The following is a 15,970-nucleotide window of genomic DNA, read 5'->3' as shown; positions in this document are numbered from 1 at the left end:
CAGTAGGACCGGCCTTATAACTTAGAAAGTTACTTATTGTACATTTGCTTAGTTTAGCAAATAGATTATACTCCTATTTTTTGGTTAAGCTTTTCTTCTCTTCCTCATCTGATATTATCTTCATAAGATCTGTATCATATGTTAGCATTAGCCATCATAAACCCAAACCTTTAATGCTCTCAGTGGTTGAAGGCTTTCTGCACAGCATAAAGGCAGCTTTATACCGTATGGATTTGTACTTGGCCAGAGTGACATGAAGCGGTCTAACATCTTCAAAAGTTTTATGCTAAGTTCAGAAACAATAAAACGTTCAAGACTAGGATGAAGAAACCAAGAGAAAGGACTGACTGTGTGTTCATTCTTTGTCTTTGTAGTCAAGTCAACGATGCTGACATATCAAAGCCCAACTACAGGTCTCTTTCCTACTAAAACTTGTGGTGGAGATCAGAAGTCCAAAGTGCATGAGAGCCTGTACTGTGCTGCGGGTGCTTGGGCCTTGGCTCTGGCGTACAGGTGAGCTGGCGTCTGGCCCCTTAGTAACTCCAAATGGACTGGTTTTATAGAACCAATGCTTTAAAAGAATACTATGAAGTTTATTTTGGAGATCATTTTATAAATTTGGGTATAGACTGTATATTACCTAATATACCATCAACTCTTAAGTGTCCTGAATGCAATTAATGTTGTGTATGGTTATATAAGGGAGTGTTTTCCCTCTAGAGATATTTCCAATGGGTGTACGGGAAAATCCGGATGACGTTTGTAGCTTTCAAATAATGAAGAAAAATTATACTTAACTCTGGAATATAAAACAAGATAATATTAATACCTGATGAATCTAGGTAAAGAATAAATGATTGTTCATTGCAGTATTACTTTAACTTTCTACACATTTGAACGTTTTAAAATAGCAGAGGGGCAGAAAATTGCTTTAAAAAAGTATATGGAACAGAGGGTCTAAAGTCAGGCACCAAGCGTCCCCAACCATTTCAGAAGAGACTTGAGTCTTTCGTACGTTATCCATGCAGAGCTCAGGGAACAAAATCACAACACATGCATGATGTGCTTACTTTCATGCCTACATTGAATAGGCTCAGTGAGTGACAGTCTTGAATAATTTACTTTTTTTGATATTCATCACCCTATATATATGAGATCTGCAGAAGTAAAATTTAGCATACTTTATTTAAGGAGGCAGGGGATGATTTTTATCAAGTGGAGGTGATCTGCAGATATCTCACGTAAATGAAACAATGAGTGTGTAACATGCTTACATTTTTAGTCATGATTATTTCTTGTTATCTCATCTACTTTTTTTTTTTCTTGCCCAATTCCTTTCTTTTTTATTTTTTTTTATTTTTTTTTTATTAACATGAGTATTTCTTGTATACATTTCGAGTGTTATTCCCTTTCCCGGTTTCCGGGCAAACATCCCCCTCCCCCCTCCCCTTCTTTATGGGTGCTCCCCTCCCCATCCTCCCCCCATTGCCGCCCTCCCCCCAACAATCTAGTTCACTGGGGGTTCAGTCTTAGCAGGACCCAGGGCTTTAAATATCTGTTAAGTCCATTTGGCTCATGACTTCTCTTAGTCTGTCTACGTCTCTGTTTAATTTCTGTTTCCATGATCTGTCCATTGATGAGAGTGGGGTGTTGAAATCTCCTACTATTATTGTGTGAGGTGCAATGTGTGTTTTGAGCTTTAGTAAGGTTTCTTTTACGTATGTAGGTGCCCTTGTATTTGGGGCATAGATATTTAGGATTGAGAGTTCATCTTGGTGGATTTTTCCTTTGATGAATATGAAGTGTCCTTCCTTATCTTTTTTGATGAGTTTTAGTTGAAAATTGATTTTATTTGATATTAGAATGGCTACTCCAGCTTGCTTCTTCTGCCCATTTGCTTGGAAAGTTGTTTTCCAGCCTTTCACTCTGAGGTAGTGTCTGTCTTTGTCTCTGAGGTGTGTTTCCTGTAGGCAGCAGAATGCAGATCCAGTTTGTTAATCTATGTCTTTTTATTGGGGAGTTGAGGCCATTGATGTTGAGAGATATTAAGGAATAGTGATTATTGCTTCCTGTTATATTCATATTTGGATATGGGGTTATGTTTGTGCTTTTCTTCTCTTTGTTTTGTTGCCAAGACGATTAGTTTCTTGCTTCTTCTAGGGTATAGCTAGCCTCCTTATGTTGGGCTTTACCATTTATTATCCTTTGTAGTGCTGGATTTGTAGAAAGATATTGTGTAAATTTGGTTTTGTCATGGAATATCTTGGTTTCTCCATCTATGTTAATTGAGAGTTTTGCAGGATACAGTAACCTGGGCTGGCATTTGTGTTCTCTTAGGGTCTGTATGACATCTGTCCAGGATCTTCTGGCTTTCATAGTCTCTGGCGAGAAGTCTGGTGTGATTCTGATAGGTCTGCCTTTATATGTTACTTGACCTTTTTCCCTTACTGCTTTTAATATTCTTTCTTCATTTTGTGCGTTTGGTGTTTTGACTATTATGTGACGGGAGGTGTTTCTTTTCTGGTCCAATCTATTTGGAGTTCTGTAGGCTTCTTGTATGCCTATGGGTATCTCTTTTTTTAGGTTAGGGAAGTTTTCTCCTATGATTTTGTTGAAGATATTTACTGGTCCTTTGAGCTGGGAGTCTTCACTCTCTTCTATACCTATTATCCTTAGGTTTGATCTTCTCATTGAGTCCTGGATTTCCTGTATGGACCAGTAGCTTTTTCTGCTTTACATTATCTTTGACAGTTGAGTCAATGATTTCTATGGAATCTTCTGCTCCTGAGATTCTCTCTCCCATCTCTTGTATTCTGTTGGTGAAGCTCGTATCTACAGCTCCTTGTCTCTTCTTTTGGTTTTCTATATCCAGGGTTGTTTCCATGTGTTCTTTCTTGATTGCTTCTATTTCCATTTTTAATTGCTTCAACTGTTTGATTGTGTTTTCCTGGAATTCTTTCAGGGATTTTTGCAATTCCTCTCTGTAGGCTTCTACTTGTTCTCTAAGGGAGTTCTTCATGTCTTTCTTGAAGTCCTCCAGCATCATGATCAAATATGATTTTGAAACTAGATCTTGCTTTTCTGGTGTGTTTGGATATTCCGTGTTTGCTTTGGTGGGAGAATTGGGCTCCGATGATGCCTTGTAGTCTTGGTTTCTGTTGCTTGGGTTCCTGCGCTTGCCTCTCGCCATCAGATTATCTCTAGTGTTACTTTGTTCTGCTATTTCTGACAGTGGCTAGACTGTCCTATAAGCCTGTGTGTCAGGAGTGCTGTAGACCTGTTTTCCTGTTTTCTTTCAGCCCGTTATGGGGACAGAGTGTTCTGCTTTCGGGCATGTAGTTTTTCCTATCTACAGGTCTTCAGCTGTTCCTGTGGGCCTGTGTCTGGAGTTCACCAGGCAGCTCACCTGCAGCAGAAAAGTTGGCCTTACCTGTGGTCCCGAGGCTCAAGTTTGCTCGTGGGGTGTTTTCCTCTGGCGTCAGAGATGTGTTCAGAGTGCCGTCTCTCCTGGTTTCCCGGGCGTGTCTGCCTCTCTGAAGGTTTAGCTCTCCCTCCCACGGGATTTGGGTGCAGAGAACTGTTTATCCAGTAGCTCTCTTCAGGTTATGGCGGTGTCCCAGGCGCAGCGGTCCTGCTGCTCTTGGGCCCTCCTCTATGGGAACTCAGAGGCCGTATACAGTTTCCTCTTCGGCCGGGGATGTGGGCAGGGGTGGGCAGTGTTGGTGGTCTCTTCCGCTCTGCAGCCTCAGAAGTGCCCACCTGACCAGGCGGTGAGGTCTCTCTCCCATGGGGTTTGGGAGCAGAGAGCTCTCATCTACTTTTTAAAGTCATTCATAATTACAAAGAATTTTTTGGCTCAGAAAAGACATCTTAATCTAGTTTAATGGTTAGATTTTTAGCTGTTATTTTTTTAAAGCAGGAGAGGTAAAACATGACCAATTGATTTTTAAATGAAAACCCGAGCCTATGACACTTCGTGGCAGAATATGCCGGGTGTCATTGGATGGGTGTGCATCTACTTGAGGAATCTTTACAGACTAACGTGTGGGACACAGCAAAGAAAGTGTGTGCCTTCTTGAATATTTGCTTCTTTGAGACCAACTGGGAGTTACAGATCATAAAGAGATAGATTGTCTGCATTTTATAACAGTAAATTTAAAATGATTGTGGGTGTTTTTCTAATATAGAAATAAGCTTTAAATTTTAGCCAGATCATTTTAGAAAATTCCCTCCCTCAAAAATTGACTCACTCCGGCAAAGCAGGGAGAAAGCCGCACTAGTTTTGCCACAAGTTTTTTAATTGCAGCATTTGTACCTCTGCCAGGAAGAGGAAATTTCCCTGACAGAATTGGTAGATGTCACCAGAACAGAGGATTAGCCAGTTAGTCAAATACTTAATTATCAAAGGCTCTACTCCCTTTTCAAATGCAATTCCAATTTGTTTCCTGAGTTATCTCTCTCGCCCAGGCGCATTGATGATGACAAGGGAAGGACCCATGAGCTGGAGCACTCGGCCATAAAGTGTATGAGAGGAGTTCTCTACTGCTACATGCGGCAGGCTGATAAGGTAAGGCTCGAGGGCCGAACTGCTCATATCCCTCTGAAGGATTAATTTAGCACTACTGCAGCGCCATCTCTGAAGAATGTACTTTGAAAAGGTAAAGCCATGTCCTAGGACAGTCTCTAGTTCAAACCAGCCTCTCCCTTCCCAAGCCAAGCCTTTGAAGTCCTGATGCTGATGTAACACCTTCGGTGTGAGATGACTGAAAATCGTTATTTAGACTGGAGTTTGTTTTCTGGATTTGTTGTCCCTCTGGTAAACATCCATAGTCCTGGAAAGCTAACAAATGTTCACAGTTCTAAACAACCTACTTTTTAAAGAAACCCCTGTCAACCTTAATTTTGGATGTGTGAATCCCTATGGCAAAAGGGAATTTTTAAAGTGTAACGTTTCAGTTGGGTGTGGTGGCACACACCTTTAATTCTAGCACTTGGGAGTAGAGGCAGGTGGATCTCTACATTCTAGTTCAGTCTGGTCTACAGAGCTATTTCCAGGGCTACAAGGGCTACACAAAGAAACCTTGTCTCTTAAAAACCAAGGGGTATAGCGTCTCATTGGCATGCAGAGAAGCCAGGATCACAGCGTTAGGAAAGCTTGTAATGTTCTGTGGAGATGACAGAACCAATACACCCAGCATGGTTTGTCCAAACTGTAAGGTCCTAGACAGCCTTCTGTGTGGAGTCCCTAACTCCTCACGCCGTGTGTCCTGGGTTCCTAAGATGACATCAGGTATAATGGCTGTAATGGGACTCAGAAGGTCTTAGTCTGTGGTTCATTACAGCAAGAAGAGACGGAGCATGATTGAGCAGAGGTACCTGGCCACGTGTAGGAGATAGGCACCAGCTCCTCAGAGCAGCACATGTGACATGTCATTGCCAAGGTGGCCCATTTTTTTAAACTCATGATTGTTTGTTTGTTTATTTATTTATTTATTTATTTATTTATTTATTTATTTATTTATGGTGTAAGTGCACTCTGCGTAAAACCCAAGTTCCAGACTCCCAAGAGAAAGCTGGGTGTAGGCTAAACCATGGCATTTTTAGGCAAGCAAGCTGTTCTCATGAGAGAAGAGTGGAAGCCCTTCCAAAGTGCAGGGTAGCACATGGGCCTTACACTTGTAAACGTTTTTCTGAGTTGTCGCCTCAGCCCCACTGTACTTCCTTTTCAAGACAATTCCATCAAGTGACTGCTCACCCACCAGATGTGTTGTTTTAGGTAAGGTGACTTTCCACATGCTTCTGGTTTTCTATCTGTAAAATGAATCCCAGTGATACCTGCTTCATTCAGTTCGTGTGAGGAGAATGAAATGGAGTAGGAAGAGTACTCGGGATCCTGGTCCTGCAGGCATCAGGCTTTCCCTCTCCATGTCATTCAGATGTGTCTCCAGCTTCTTCACATGCGCAAAGACACAGCAGTGATGGATGGTTTTAACTTGTACTTGGAAATAGTTTTCAAATGTGGCAGCAGGTCTTTGTGATATCTATCTTTGAAGTCATAACTTTAAAATGTATTATGTGTTCCCAGCAGAGTGTGATAGTATCATTATTAGCTGAAAGAAAAGGTGCACTTGGTACTAGCTGAAAGGGGGCACCTCCCAAAGGCATCGCTTGTCTACTGAGTTCCGGTTTTCTAGATGCTCATTGCAAAGATTGTTTAGATGCCAAAAGAGAAGTTGCATGTGGTGGTTGAGATCCCTGTCTACAGGATGGTGCTGCCCCCAGTGTTCTGAGTCTTCTTACTACAATTAGAAATCAAGGCTGTCCCCTACAAATATTCCCACTGCTGGGGTTCAGGAGCCTCCCCACAAACCACACAAACGCTGATGTCGGTCAGACAGGCATGGTTTATTGAACACACACCTGAAGACAGATCGAGCAGTCTTTAGACTTGGGAGCTGAAAGCTGTGTGCCAGACGTTTCTCCTGCCAGCTTATAAAAGCTGAAACTGCCAAACCACACTGAGCCCATATGCAAGCACAGGAAACCCTGCTGAGTGGTCGGTCAGCCCCGACACAAGCCATTGTAGACAAACATTCATATGGATCTTTAACTTGATGGGTCCTAAGTGAAGCTTGTGGTTATGGAATTCCTTAAGATTAACAAACTTCGTAACACACAGAACATAATGGGGGATGTGGTCAGCAGGACCCTGCCTTGAGTCAGGTTATTTTCCTGCATCAATGTCTCTAATAGGCATATTATAGCAACAGTATGAAATAGCTGGTGGCCATGGAACAAAATGTCTACAGTATGCTGGCGGGGCAGGCTTCAACACCCACAGGCCAGCCTTGTGTAGGTAATTCTTCATTAAGGCTCTTGACAAAAGATCCTAGGTTTTCTTTTCAGTTTGAAACCAGCACAGTGGTAAGAGTCAGAGAAAAGTAATCTAGACCATCATGCTCCTTATTTCCTTTCCTGTTGGGTGAGCCATTTCTTCAGGAATCTATGGAACTCTACGGAAGTGCAGATATATATTATTTATTGCATATGTGTGCCAGTACACATGTGTGAAAGTCAGAGCACAGTTTTCAGAAGTCCTTATTTTCCATCAAATGGAGCACAGGAAAGGAACTCGAGTTGCTTAGCCAAAGCACCTTTACCTGCTGAGTTATCTCTTCTGCTATGACCATATGTTTATTATGTGTGCGTGGCGTGTGTGTGGCATGAATGTACCCTGGTGCATGTGTAGAGGGCAGAAGACACCTGGCCAGAATCAGCTCTCATCTCTCACCATACTTCAGGGTCTGGCTTGGTGGCAAGCTCATTTCTAGGTCTTTAAACTGGGATGTAATTATCTTTTCACCTTCATTTTTAACCACTAAAGCAAAGGATATTTGTAGTATGAATTTGCTGTTTGGCCTAAAGCTTTAGGTTATTCATCTTCTGAAATAAATTTATAATCCTGAAAGTCTAAGCTTTTCTTCTTTCAATGGACCGTGCTTCTTGGTGTTCTTGTAAAAACCCTAGCCAAAAGACATTTTACATTTGTTAGAGAGTTGACACGATTACATGGAATTGTCCTTGATTTGTAGGATACAAAACAGTATCATTTTGTGTTTTATTATCTTGTCTGGGCTATTGGTTATTAATATCTTCCTAATATTCTGTTTGCTCTTGTCCTGACTAGTTTTGTGTCAGTTTGACACAAGCTGGAATCATTTAGGAAAAGGAACCACAAGTAAGAAAGTTCCCCATCAGATAAGCCTGGTGGCAAGTCTGCCATGCATTTTCTTAGTGACTGATGTGGGAGACTTTAGCCCACCCAGGTTGGCACCACCCCGGGCTGATGGGCCTGGGTTCTATGAGAAAGCAGGCTGAGCAAGCCACAGGAGTACGTGATAAGCAGCACTCCTCCATGGTGTCTGCGTCCTGGGTCCCAGTTCGTGTCTGGACTTGCGGTTGACCGTGATGTGAAGTATAAATGAGATGACCCTCCATCCCCATGCTTTTGGTCATGGTGCTCCGTCACAGCAGTAGAAACCCTGCAAACAGCTCTGTTGACCATTCTCGTGGAGAACACACACAGAGCTTCCCGGCTGACGTGCAGTTAGTTCGCTTGGAGGTCTTCGTGGTGGTCATGCCTTGTGCTTCATTTCAGTTAGAATGCTGCTTAGTAGAAATACACCGCAACTTCGAAACATTTGTTCTTCCAGCATGGTTATAAGGATGGGATGATTATTTTCCTCTAGATCCATGTTGTAAGGCTATAAATTAAGAATGGATGACAAACTAACTATTCCAAATAAGCAATTTACTCACAATACAAGGAAAATAAAATTCTGATAGATATAGTTTAGAAAAATTTGCTCTAATCATTTTCTTGATCTTTACTTGGCAAATGCTAAGTAGCCTATAAAATACTAATTAATGCAGTTTGTTTCTTGACTGTTTTCAAGACTACATTTTGTTTGAAGTTGACATACAACATACCTCATTAATTTTCAAAGCTTTCGAATTTGAATATTTTTTCTGAAATCTTAAATTGCTTGTCTTTTAACAGCTTTGAAATTCAAAGCCATTATATAACTCCCCATGAGAACATCTTTAATCATTTAGCGGTTAGTTTCCCCCTGACACAGTGGTTAGAAATACACTCTCCTGCTGTGCTCTTGCCTGTCTTGAAGACAAATGACAAGCATTGTCTTGTCAGTCGCAGCAGTGACTTCATTAACCTGACAAACCTCGTCCTGTTAGATCCCTAGGAAATGGGTGTACTGGTTAGTTGTCAGCTTGACACAAACTGAATCACTTGGCATGAAGAGCCTCTAATTGGGGAATCGAATTGCCTCCATCAGTCTGGTCAGTGTTTAGTGATTAATGTGGTAGGGCCTAGCCCACTGTGGGCGTCGTCACTCCTGGGGATGTTGTCTTTGGCTGTATAAGGAAGCAAGCTGAGCAGCTATGGAAAGCCAGGGGTGAACAGTAATTCCTTCTCTGCTACAATATTTGCTTCTCGTTTCCTGTCCTGACTTCTCTCGATGTTGGACTACAACCTGTAAGGTGAATAAACCTATCTTCCCAAGTTGGTTTATGTCATGTTCTACTAGAGTACCACAAGAACAAACAAGGTGTGAAATAGTTGCCAGAGAGTGGGGTTATTGATGTATTAGACCTGACCATGATTAAGAAAGAACCGTGGAAGCATTTGGAGCTTTTGGCTGGCAAATCCACTGAATGCTCAGTTTAATGGGCCGTTCTTTGAGGGACTGGAAGACAAAAGTATTGAGAGAAATGTAGATCATGGAAGTCTGGCTGTGCATCCCATAGGGAAGTTAGAGAGTTCCTTGGAGACGCTCGAGGGGCTGTTCCTGGGATTTCTGTCAAATAAGAGATTGTGGACCTGACACTTGGTGTGCGTTACGAGGGTGGTAGATACTGAGTGCAGGGACTGAAAACTCAGTTGTGAGTGAGAGAAGACTAGAAGCACTGAGGGAAGTCTTCCGAGAAGTGTTTCCTTGGGTTCAGGAACAGAAAAAACGAGGACAGTAGGGAACATGAATTTTGTTTCAGTTCAGCCATATTTTTGGTTAGGCCTCTAGAGTAATGTTCATTTTTGTGAGATAATAATCATGGCAGTAAGAAGGCTTGACTTTTGCTGGTACAGGTCTAGGCCATTGGTTCTGTTGTGTGAGAACAGAATGTCTGCTCTTTCCAAGTTCCTCAGAGCTACTTCCTAAAGGGAAATTAGAATCCCCAATCGCTTCCTTCCTTCATTGTCATTTTTTTTTTTTTTTTTTTTTTTTTTTTGGAGCTGGGGACCGAACCCAGGGCCTTGCGCTTCCTAGGTAAGCGCTCTACCACTGAGCTAAATCCCCAGCCCCCTTCATTGTCATTTTTAACAGACTCTCTCTTACTCTTTGTTCTGATCATATTGACTCCAACATGCTCACCCCTACTCCTACAGTGTGTGCTGGGGATTGAAGCCACTCAGCCATATTTTCAGGCCCACCCACTTCCCTGTCCCTATTTCTTGTGTATTCTTTTCCCCCCTCAGTCCAGTGAGTGGGATTTTGGCTGCTTTGTTCTTACACAGGTAATGGTAGCTGCTGAGAGAGCGGTGACCATGCCGTAACCTAGAGACTGCATCACGTGGCATACCCTCATGATTCAGTCCTGACATCTTGCTGGTCGATCCTTATTTACGTTTGTTGACTTTAGTCGTCTTTGTGCAGAGGCATGGCACCAGGTCCGTCCTAGGATGGAACGCTCTGTCATGACAGAAATGCTCTGTGTGCATTGAGCACATCCGGTTACGTCATGTGGCTGTGGAGTGATTGAAATAGGACCAGAAAGTGGGGCCCTTAACCGAATCCATAAGCTTATGTCATCTTAGTTCATTGGAAAAAGTGGCTACCATTTTGGACAACATAGCTTCTATTGTGAACAAAGGAGAACCTTTCTTTATTCACCTGCATTTTGAGATAGCCAGCATTCTGCTGTTTAAAGCAGTTCTACCAGCACCTACCTGGACTGACTGTAGATTGCAAAGGCTGAAGGCTCAGTACTTTGAAACTGCCTGTGACTTCGGAGAACACTAGTGTTAAGATTAAATGGCCGAAGGTGCCTTGGGAGGTCTGGGCCGAGGTGTGCCACTCAGAGATCACACCAGGCAACAGATCTAATACAAGGGGTTTGCTGGGGAGTAGGGGCTCGAGAATAGGAAATCACTGGCCATGGTGTTAACTTCATCTCCAGCTGCTCTCTGCCTTCCCCAGGGGAGGCCTTGTGGCACTGAAAAGATGTCCAGACGTCATTCCTTTTGTTTCCTCTGACAGCCACCTCTGCATCCTGAAGCTACCGTGGGGTATCTCAGGAAGCACCCGGTTAGCCATCTCTGATGTCTTTGAAAGGGACTTATCATGAGCAAAGGGCTCCTCTCCCTCGTGTCACTGGGAGTACCTGAGGATCCAGGCGTTTTAAAGAAAGAGAATGTCTGTCTTAGTTTCACAGGAAGAGTCAGACAAGTAAAGAGTATAAGACAGAAGTAAGTGCAAGTAACCACACTGTACAGAAATACAGGGTGGGGGATTGCCTGGGATTTCAAAATTGCCCTTTTCAGATAGTTTATTTTAAAGATTATTTTGTAAGGGTCCATGATTCACCAAAGAATGACACCTGGACTCAAATAGTGTGTAGACACGAAGAGTGTTTTGTTCTTCAGAAGTCCAGCATGTTGGAGTCTCCCATTACCAAGATAGAGAGACAATCAAGAGAGCCTGAAGGCTTATTTAAATTAAGCCACACTAGGGGATTCTGGGGCAGGTGCCCCTTATCTTGGTTCATCTCTAGAGACATTCCATTAGTGGGGGGTGGGGGCTGGAAACTGCTGCTGACCCAGTGTCCTTGCCTCAGGCCAGGTGATGGGGCAGCTTCTGAGGCCTGGACTTGCCCAGGCAACCCTGTCATGGAGCCAGCCTTGCCTTCTCAGTTTCTTTTATGTTCTTGACGACCTCCTACGATTGCATCATCTCCCCTTTCCCACTCCCCCTTCCAAGTCTCCCATCTCCCTCTCCTTGCTGTCTTTCAGGTCCATGGCCTTGGTTTTTCATTAATTGCTGTTGCGAGCTCATATACATATAGACCTATGTGTCTGCAAAGGGCAAATGGTGTAGTAAAGAAACCACCAACCTGATCACTCTATAAGGGGAAGGTTTTTACTGTGGGTAGAAGAGAGAAAAGATCCAGAGGCATCTGGAAACATTCAGTGCAGAGGAGCGAGAATAGACTGTATGTGGTTGACAGACTGGACAAGGCCAAGACTAGGGAAGCAGGAGACTAGTGGACACAGTGAGATAGCAAGAGATAGAGAACAGAAAGAGTAAGATAATGAGACAGAGTAAGTGGGAGTAAAAGATGGAGCTGGGGGGTGGTGGAGAGAGAGGGGAAGGAGGGGGAGGAAGGGACAGACAAGACGGGGAGAAAAGGAGGGAGAGAAAATAGTGAGAATGAACATGCCCTTATAAAGAGAATGAATGGGCGTCTGAGAGGACACCTGGGGCTGTCAGAAGCCACCATGCTAGTGTGCAGGCTTTGACATGTATGGGGACTGAGTGTGTCCAGAGGCCCGGATGGTCTTTGATGTGCAAGCACAGGTATAAACCAGTAGAACTGACCCTGTGTCCCTGCTGACAGAGGCTAGGGAAGTGACTCCTTTTGGCAGATGAGAGCCAGTTTTATAACTTCCTGAGGAATGCTAACTTTTATCTAACTGCCCAAAATTTTCCAAAATGAGTTTGAGCTCATTTCTGGATATTTGGGCAGCCTGAGACCTAACATATATATTTATGAATACATAAACACTACCTGTTCAGACTGTATTATGTTACTTGTATGTATGTTTTCAGACTGGCCATTTGGCATGGCATGAATTAGTGTTCTTTTCCCAGAGGAAGACTGTTTTCCTCCCTTTCTGTAGATAGGGTTAGCAGATAGGATTTTTGTTGTTGTTGTTGTTTTGTATTTTATTTTGTTTTGTTTATAACTTTTTATTGTTTGTCAGTTTTGAATCTTGCACTCCAGTCCTACTAATCTCCCTCTCTCCTTGTACCTACCGTCAACCTCCCCCAAAAGATAGAAAAAACAAACAAACAAACCCCTCATTCTAGATGCTGTAGTGTGGCATAGTATGTGGCATAGGATACTGTTTTGTCTGCACTTTTTTGCAAATGTTCATTGCAATGACACTTTGGTTTGATCGGAGCCTTCTGGCTTCTGTACTAGAACCTCACTAGGCCTCCTCTCAGATATCCTGTTGTTGCCTTGTTTCATGGAGATCCTGTAGTTTTGGATCTGTAGGACCAGCCCCTTCATGCACTCCAGTAGTTCATCAGTGGGGTAGATGTTGGTGTGGACCAACTCAAAGCCCTGGATCTGGGCCTGAGAGGTAGCTGAGCTGGTCAGGTCACACTGGCCCTTCTGCTCTCACACCCTCAGGGCTGACTCACCTGCAGCTCCTAAACTCAAGGCCAGCTCTTATGCTCCCCTGTGAGGGGCAGGGAAGGCCCTCCTGCTCTCGTGATCCTAGGGCAACCTCTTTACCTGCAGTAAGTGGAAAGTGGTGAGTGTGGTGGAGGGAATATCTCCCTTGCCCACACAGCAACATGACAAACAATTTGTGGGGCCAGTTCTTCCATGCTCACCCTCTTAGGACTGGCTCACCTGCGACTCTCACAGGGCTAGAACTACTGTGCTGCCCAGGCAAGGTGCTCTCTAGAGCGTTGCAGTAGATGAGGGACAGGGACAGTTCTGCTCTAGCAGACGGGGGTTTTGACTGTCTGTCTGTTCATAGTTGATTAGTTCTTTGGTTGGCTATTTGTTTTGGCAATGAGTCTTACTATCTAACCTTGACTGTCCTGGAACTCATTATGTAGACCAGGCTAGCATTGAACTCATAATCTACTAACCTCTACTTCCCAAGATCTGGGATCAGAGGTGTGTGCCAACACGTTTAGTTCAGATGAGTTTTTAGAATGAAAATTTGAAAGAGATAAGACTGTGATCATGTGTCCGCAACTGAATTGGCTAAGGTGGGAGCACAAACTTATCTGTGTTAACATCACTCTTTGGAAAGAGAAGAGAATGCTTGCTGTATGTCATTCAGCTTGTTCTTACTATTCTTTTCTTATATTTGGCACAGCGTTGGCATCAGTAAGTGCTACTCAAGTCCAGCTGAGCAGGCTCTGAAAGAGAATGGGTGTTTCTGTCTTTGGAGTTAGCTGTTGGATATTTTAGAGTCCATGCTTGGTAGTCTACAATAGTTAAGGCAGGAACATTTGCCCATAGTCCTGGCTACTCTGGAAAAGTAAATCCTTTCAGCTTTTTGACACCAGATTGGCCAACATAGCAAGAGACAGCCAACTGGAAAAAAAAAAGCTGAGAAAAAGAAATTATATGTAATTAGTAAATAAAAGTGTGCCATATATCTTCACAGAATGGTTAATTCAATAATATGTATGTAGGAGAAATGAAAACATAGCTGTAGTCATGTAGGTAAAATGTGTTATTCTCGGGGAAGAGAAGAGAATTTGAATTTTAGATGCCGAACTGCATTAGAATATAGTCCAAAATACTTTTCAATTCCACTGTCATGCTAAGCATTTCCAGTTAACTATATAGTCACTGGAATCCTTTTATACATTCAAAACATATATTTCACCCAGAATTAAGTAAGACAGGCTGGCAAGGTGGCTCAGCAGGTCAAAGGGCCTGCCACCAAGCTTGATGACCTACTGTCAGCCCTGGGCCCCCCACATGATGGACGGAGAGAACTGCCTCTCACAAGTTATCTTCTAACCTTCAATATTATGTGTGGTACACATGATGTATACATATACATATACATATGCACACACACTGTAAATAAAAGAAGCATTATAAACTCCTCAATCAGGTAACATTCAGTACTCTGCACAGATTGTTGCCGCCATCCTTGCACTCCCTCCTCCATTAGAGCTCAATGCTGGGAGCCACTTGACAGCTGTGTTCAGTCCAGTGAGTTGGGCATCATGAGCTTGAGCTTCCTTCTGAGAAGATTGCTTGAAAAGGAACGGTATCCATGTTAGCGGAGTGCGTGTACGCCTGGCCCTCATTCACACTGTGTCTCTCATTCTAGGTCCAGCAGTTCAAGCAGGATCCCCGGCCCACGACGTGTCTACACTCTGTTTTCAATGTGCACACTGGGGATGAAGTGCTCTCCTATGAAGAATATGGCCATCTTCAGGTAACAGAAAAGTTAAAGGTTTACTCCTCTACTGTTTACATTCCGTACCCTGGCATATCTGAGGGCGCTTACACTTATTTCTAAAATTATTTTGTTTATTTGCATTCCAAATGTTGTCCCTTTCTTGTCCCCCCTCCCAGAACTTATACCTTTTTAAAAGTAAATTTCAATATTTACGTCAAAACAGTGTAAATGGATCCTGAAGTGGAAAAGAAAGTTCTTTAGTAACTGATGAAGCTGAAGGGCTTGCTGTCACGGGATATAAAATGGACCCTGCACATGGAGCAATGGTTATTCTCCCTTCAGTAATTAAAGCTTGTTTATATATTTAAAAGAGTTTCTACACTTGGAAACAAAAGGCAGTCAATAGGGTGTAACAATTATTTAGAAGGTTTGGTGGGTCATTTTACTTTTTTAAATATATCAACCTTCAATCAGGCCAACACTTCTGTGGGAATATCACAAGCAGTTTTGAGACACAACAATCATGTGTTTTGTTAAGTTCTATACGTGTAAGAGCGTGCCATAGAGTTTTTCTTTGATTTTACTATCATCTCTACATTTGTGTATTTTAAGCTGGATATCCTATGACTTGTTTGTAAATTGTAAATATTATATACACTGTTCTTAACAGATTTTCTTTTTAGTTACCTGTATGTTCTGCTATTTTGAAATAAGATACTCACTAATCATATATTTCTTACCAAATACAAGAATATTTTCTGTATGTGTGCAGGTACACTTAATGTGTATGCACACTTATATGTATGCACGCATATATGTATATATATGTATATGTATATAAAATTTTTATATTTATACTCCAGAAATATGGCCTCTGACCTCCACTCATGTACCATGCTTTATGAGTGTGCATATGAACGAAGAGCATATGTATGCGTGTGTATATATATACACATACACATATATGTGGTGTGTGTCAGTGTGTGTATCTGTTTGTTTACATGTACACGAGTGCATATAGAGAACAGAGGACAACCTCCAGTGTAGTTATGGACACTGTCCAACTTACTTTGAGGCAGTGGTTTACTGCTAATGAGATGAGGTTGGCTAGAGAGCTGTCCCAGGAATCGTGTCTATCTTGTGCCTCCCAGCACTGGAATTACAAGAAGGCACCACCACACCCAGCTTGGGTTCTGGAGACCATCATATCCTCACACATGACCAGCA

The 15,970-nt window shown here is 42.6% G+C and overlaps 1 protein-coding gene across 9 annotated transcripts in view; it reads left to right on the top strand.

Moving 5' to 3' along the window:
- Phkb (phosphorylase kinase regulatory subunit beta) overlaps window positions 1-15,970 on the top strand; it is a 195,669-nt gene that overhangs the window by 37,394 nt on the left and 142,305 nt on the right. For all 9 annotated transcript variants that reach the window (XM_087594802.1, XM_087594801.1, XM_087594800.1 and 6 more), the window contains 3 exon segments: window positions 375-513; window positions 4,468-4,567; window positions 14,672-14,779. In XM_087594802.1, coding sequence (XP_087450928.1) covers window positions 375-513; window positions 4,468-4,567; window positions 14,672-14,779 — 347 coding nt within the window.

This window comes from Rattus norvegicus, chromosome 19 (genome assembly GCF_021556685.1).
Source record: "Rattus norvegicus strain SHRSP/BbbUtx chromosome 19, alternate assembly SHRSP_T2T, whole genome shotgun sequence".
Classification (NCBI taxonomy): domain Eukaryota; kingdom Metazoa; phylum Chordata; class Mammalia; order Rodentia; family Muridae; genus Rattus; species Rattus norvegicus.
The sequence above is the reverse complement of the archived record's forward strand: the minus strand, read 5'-3'. Positions and strand labels throughout refer to the sequence as shown.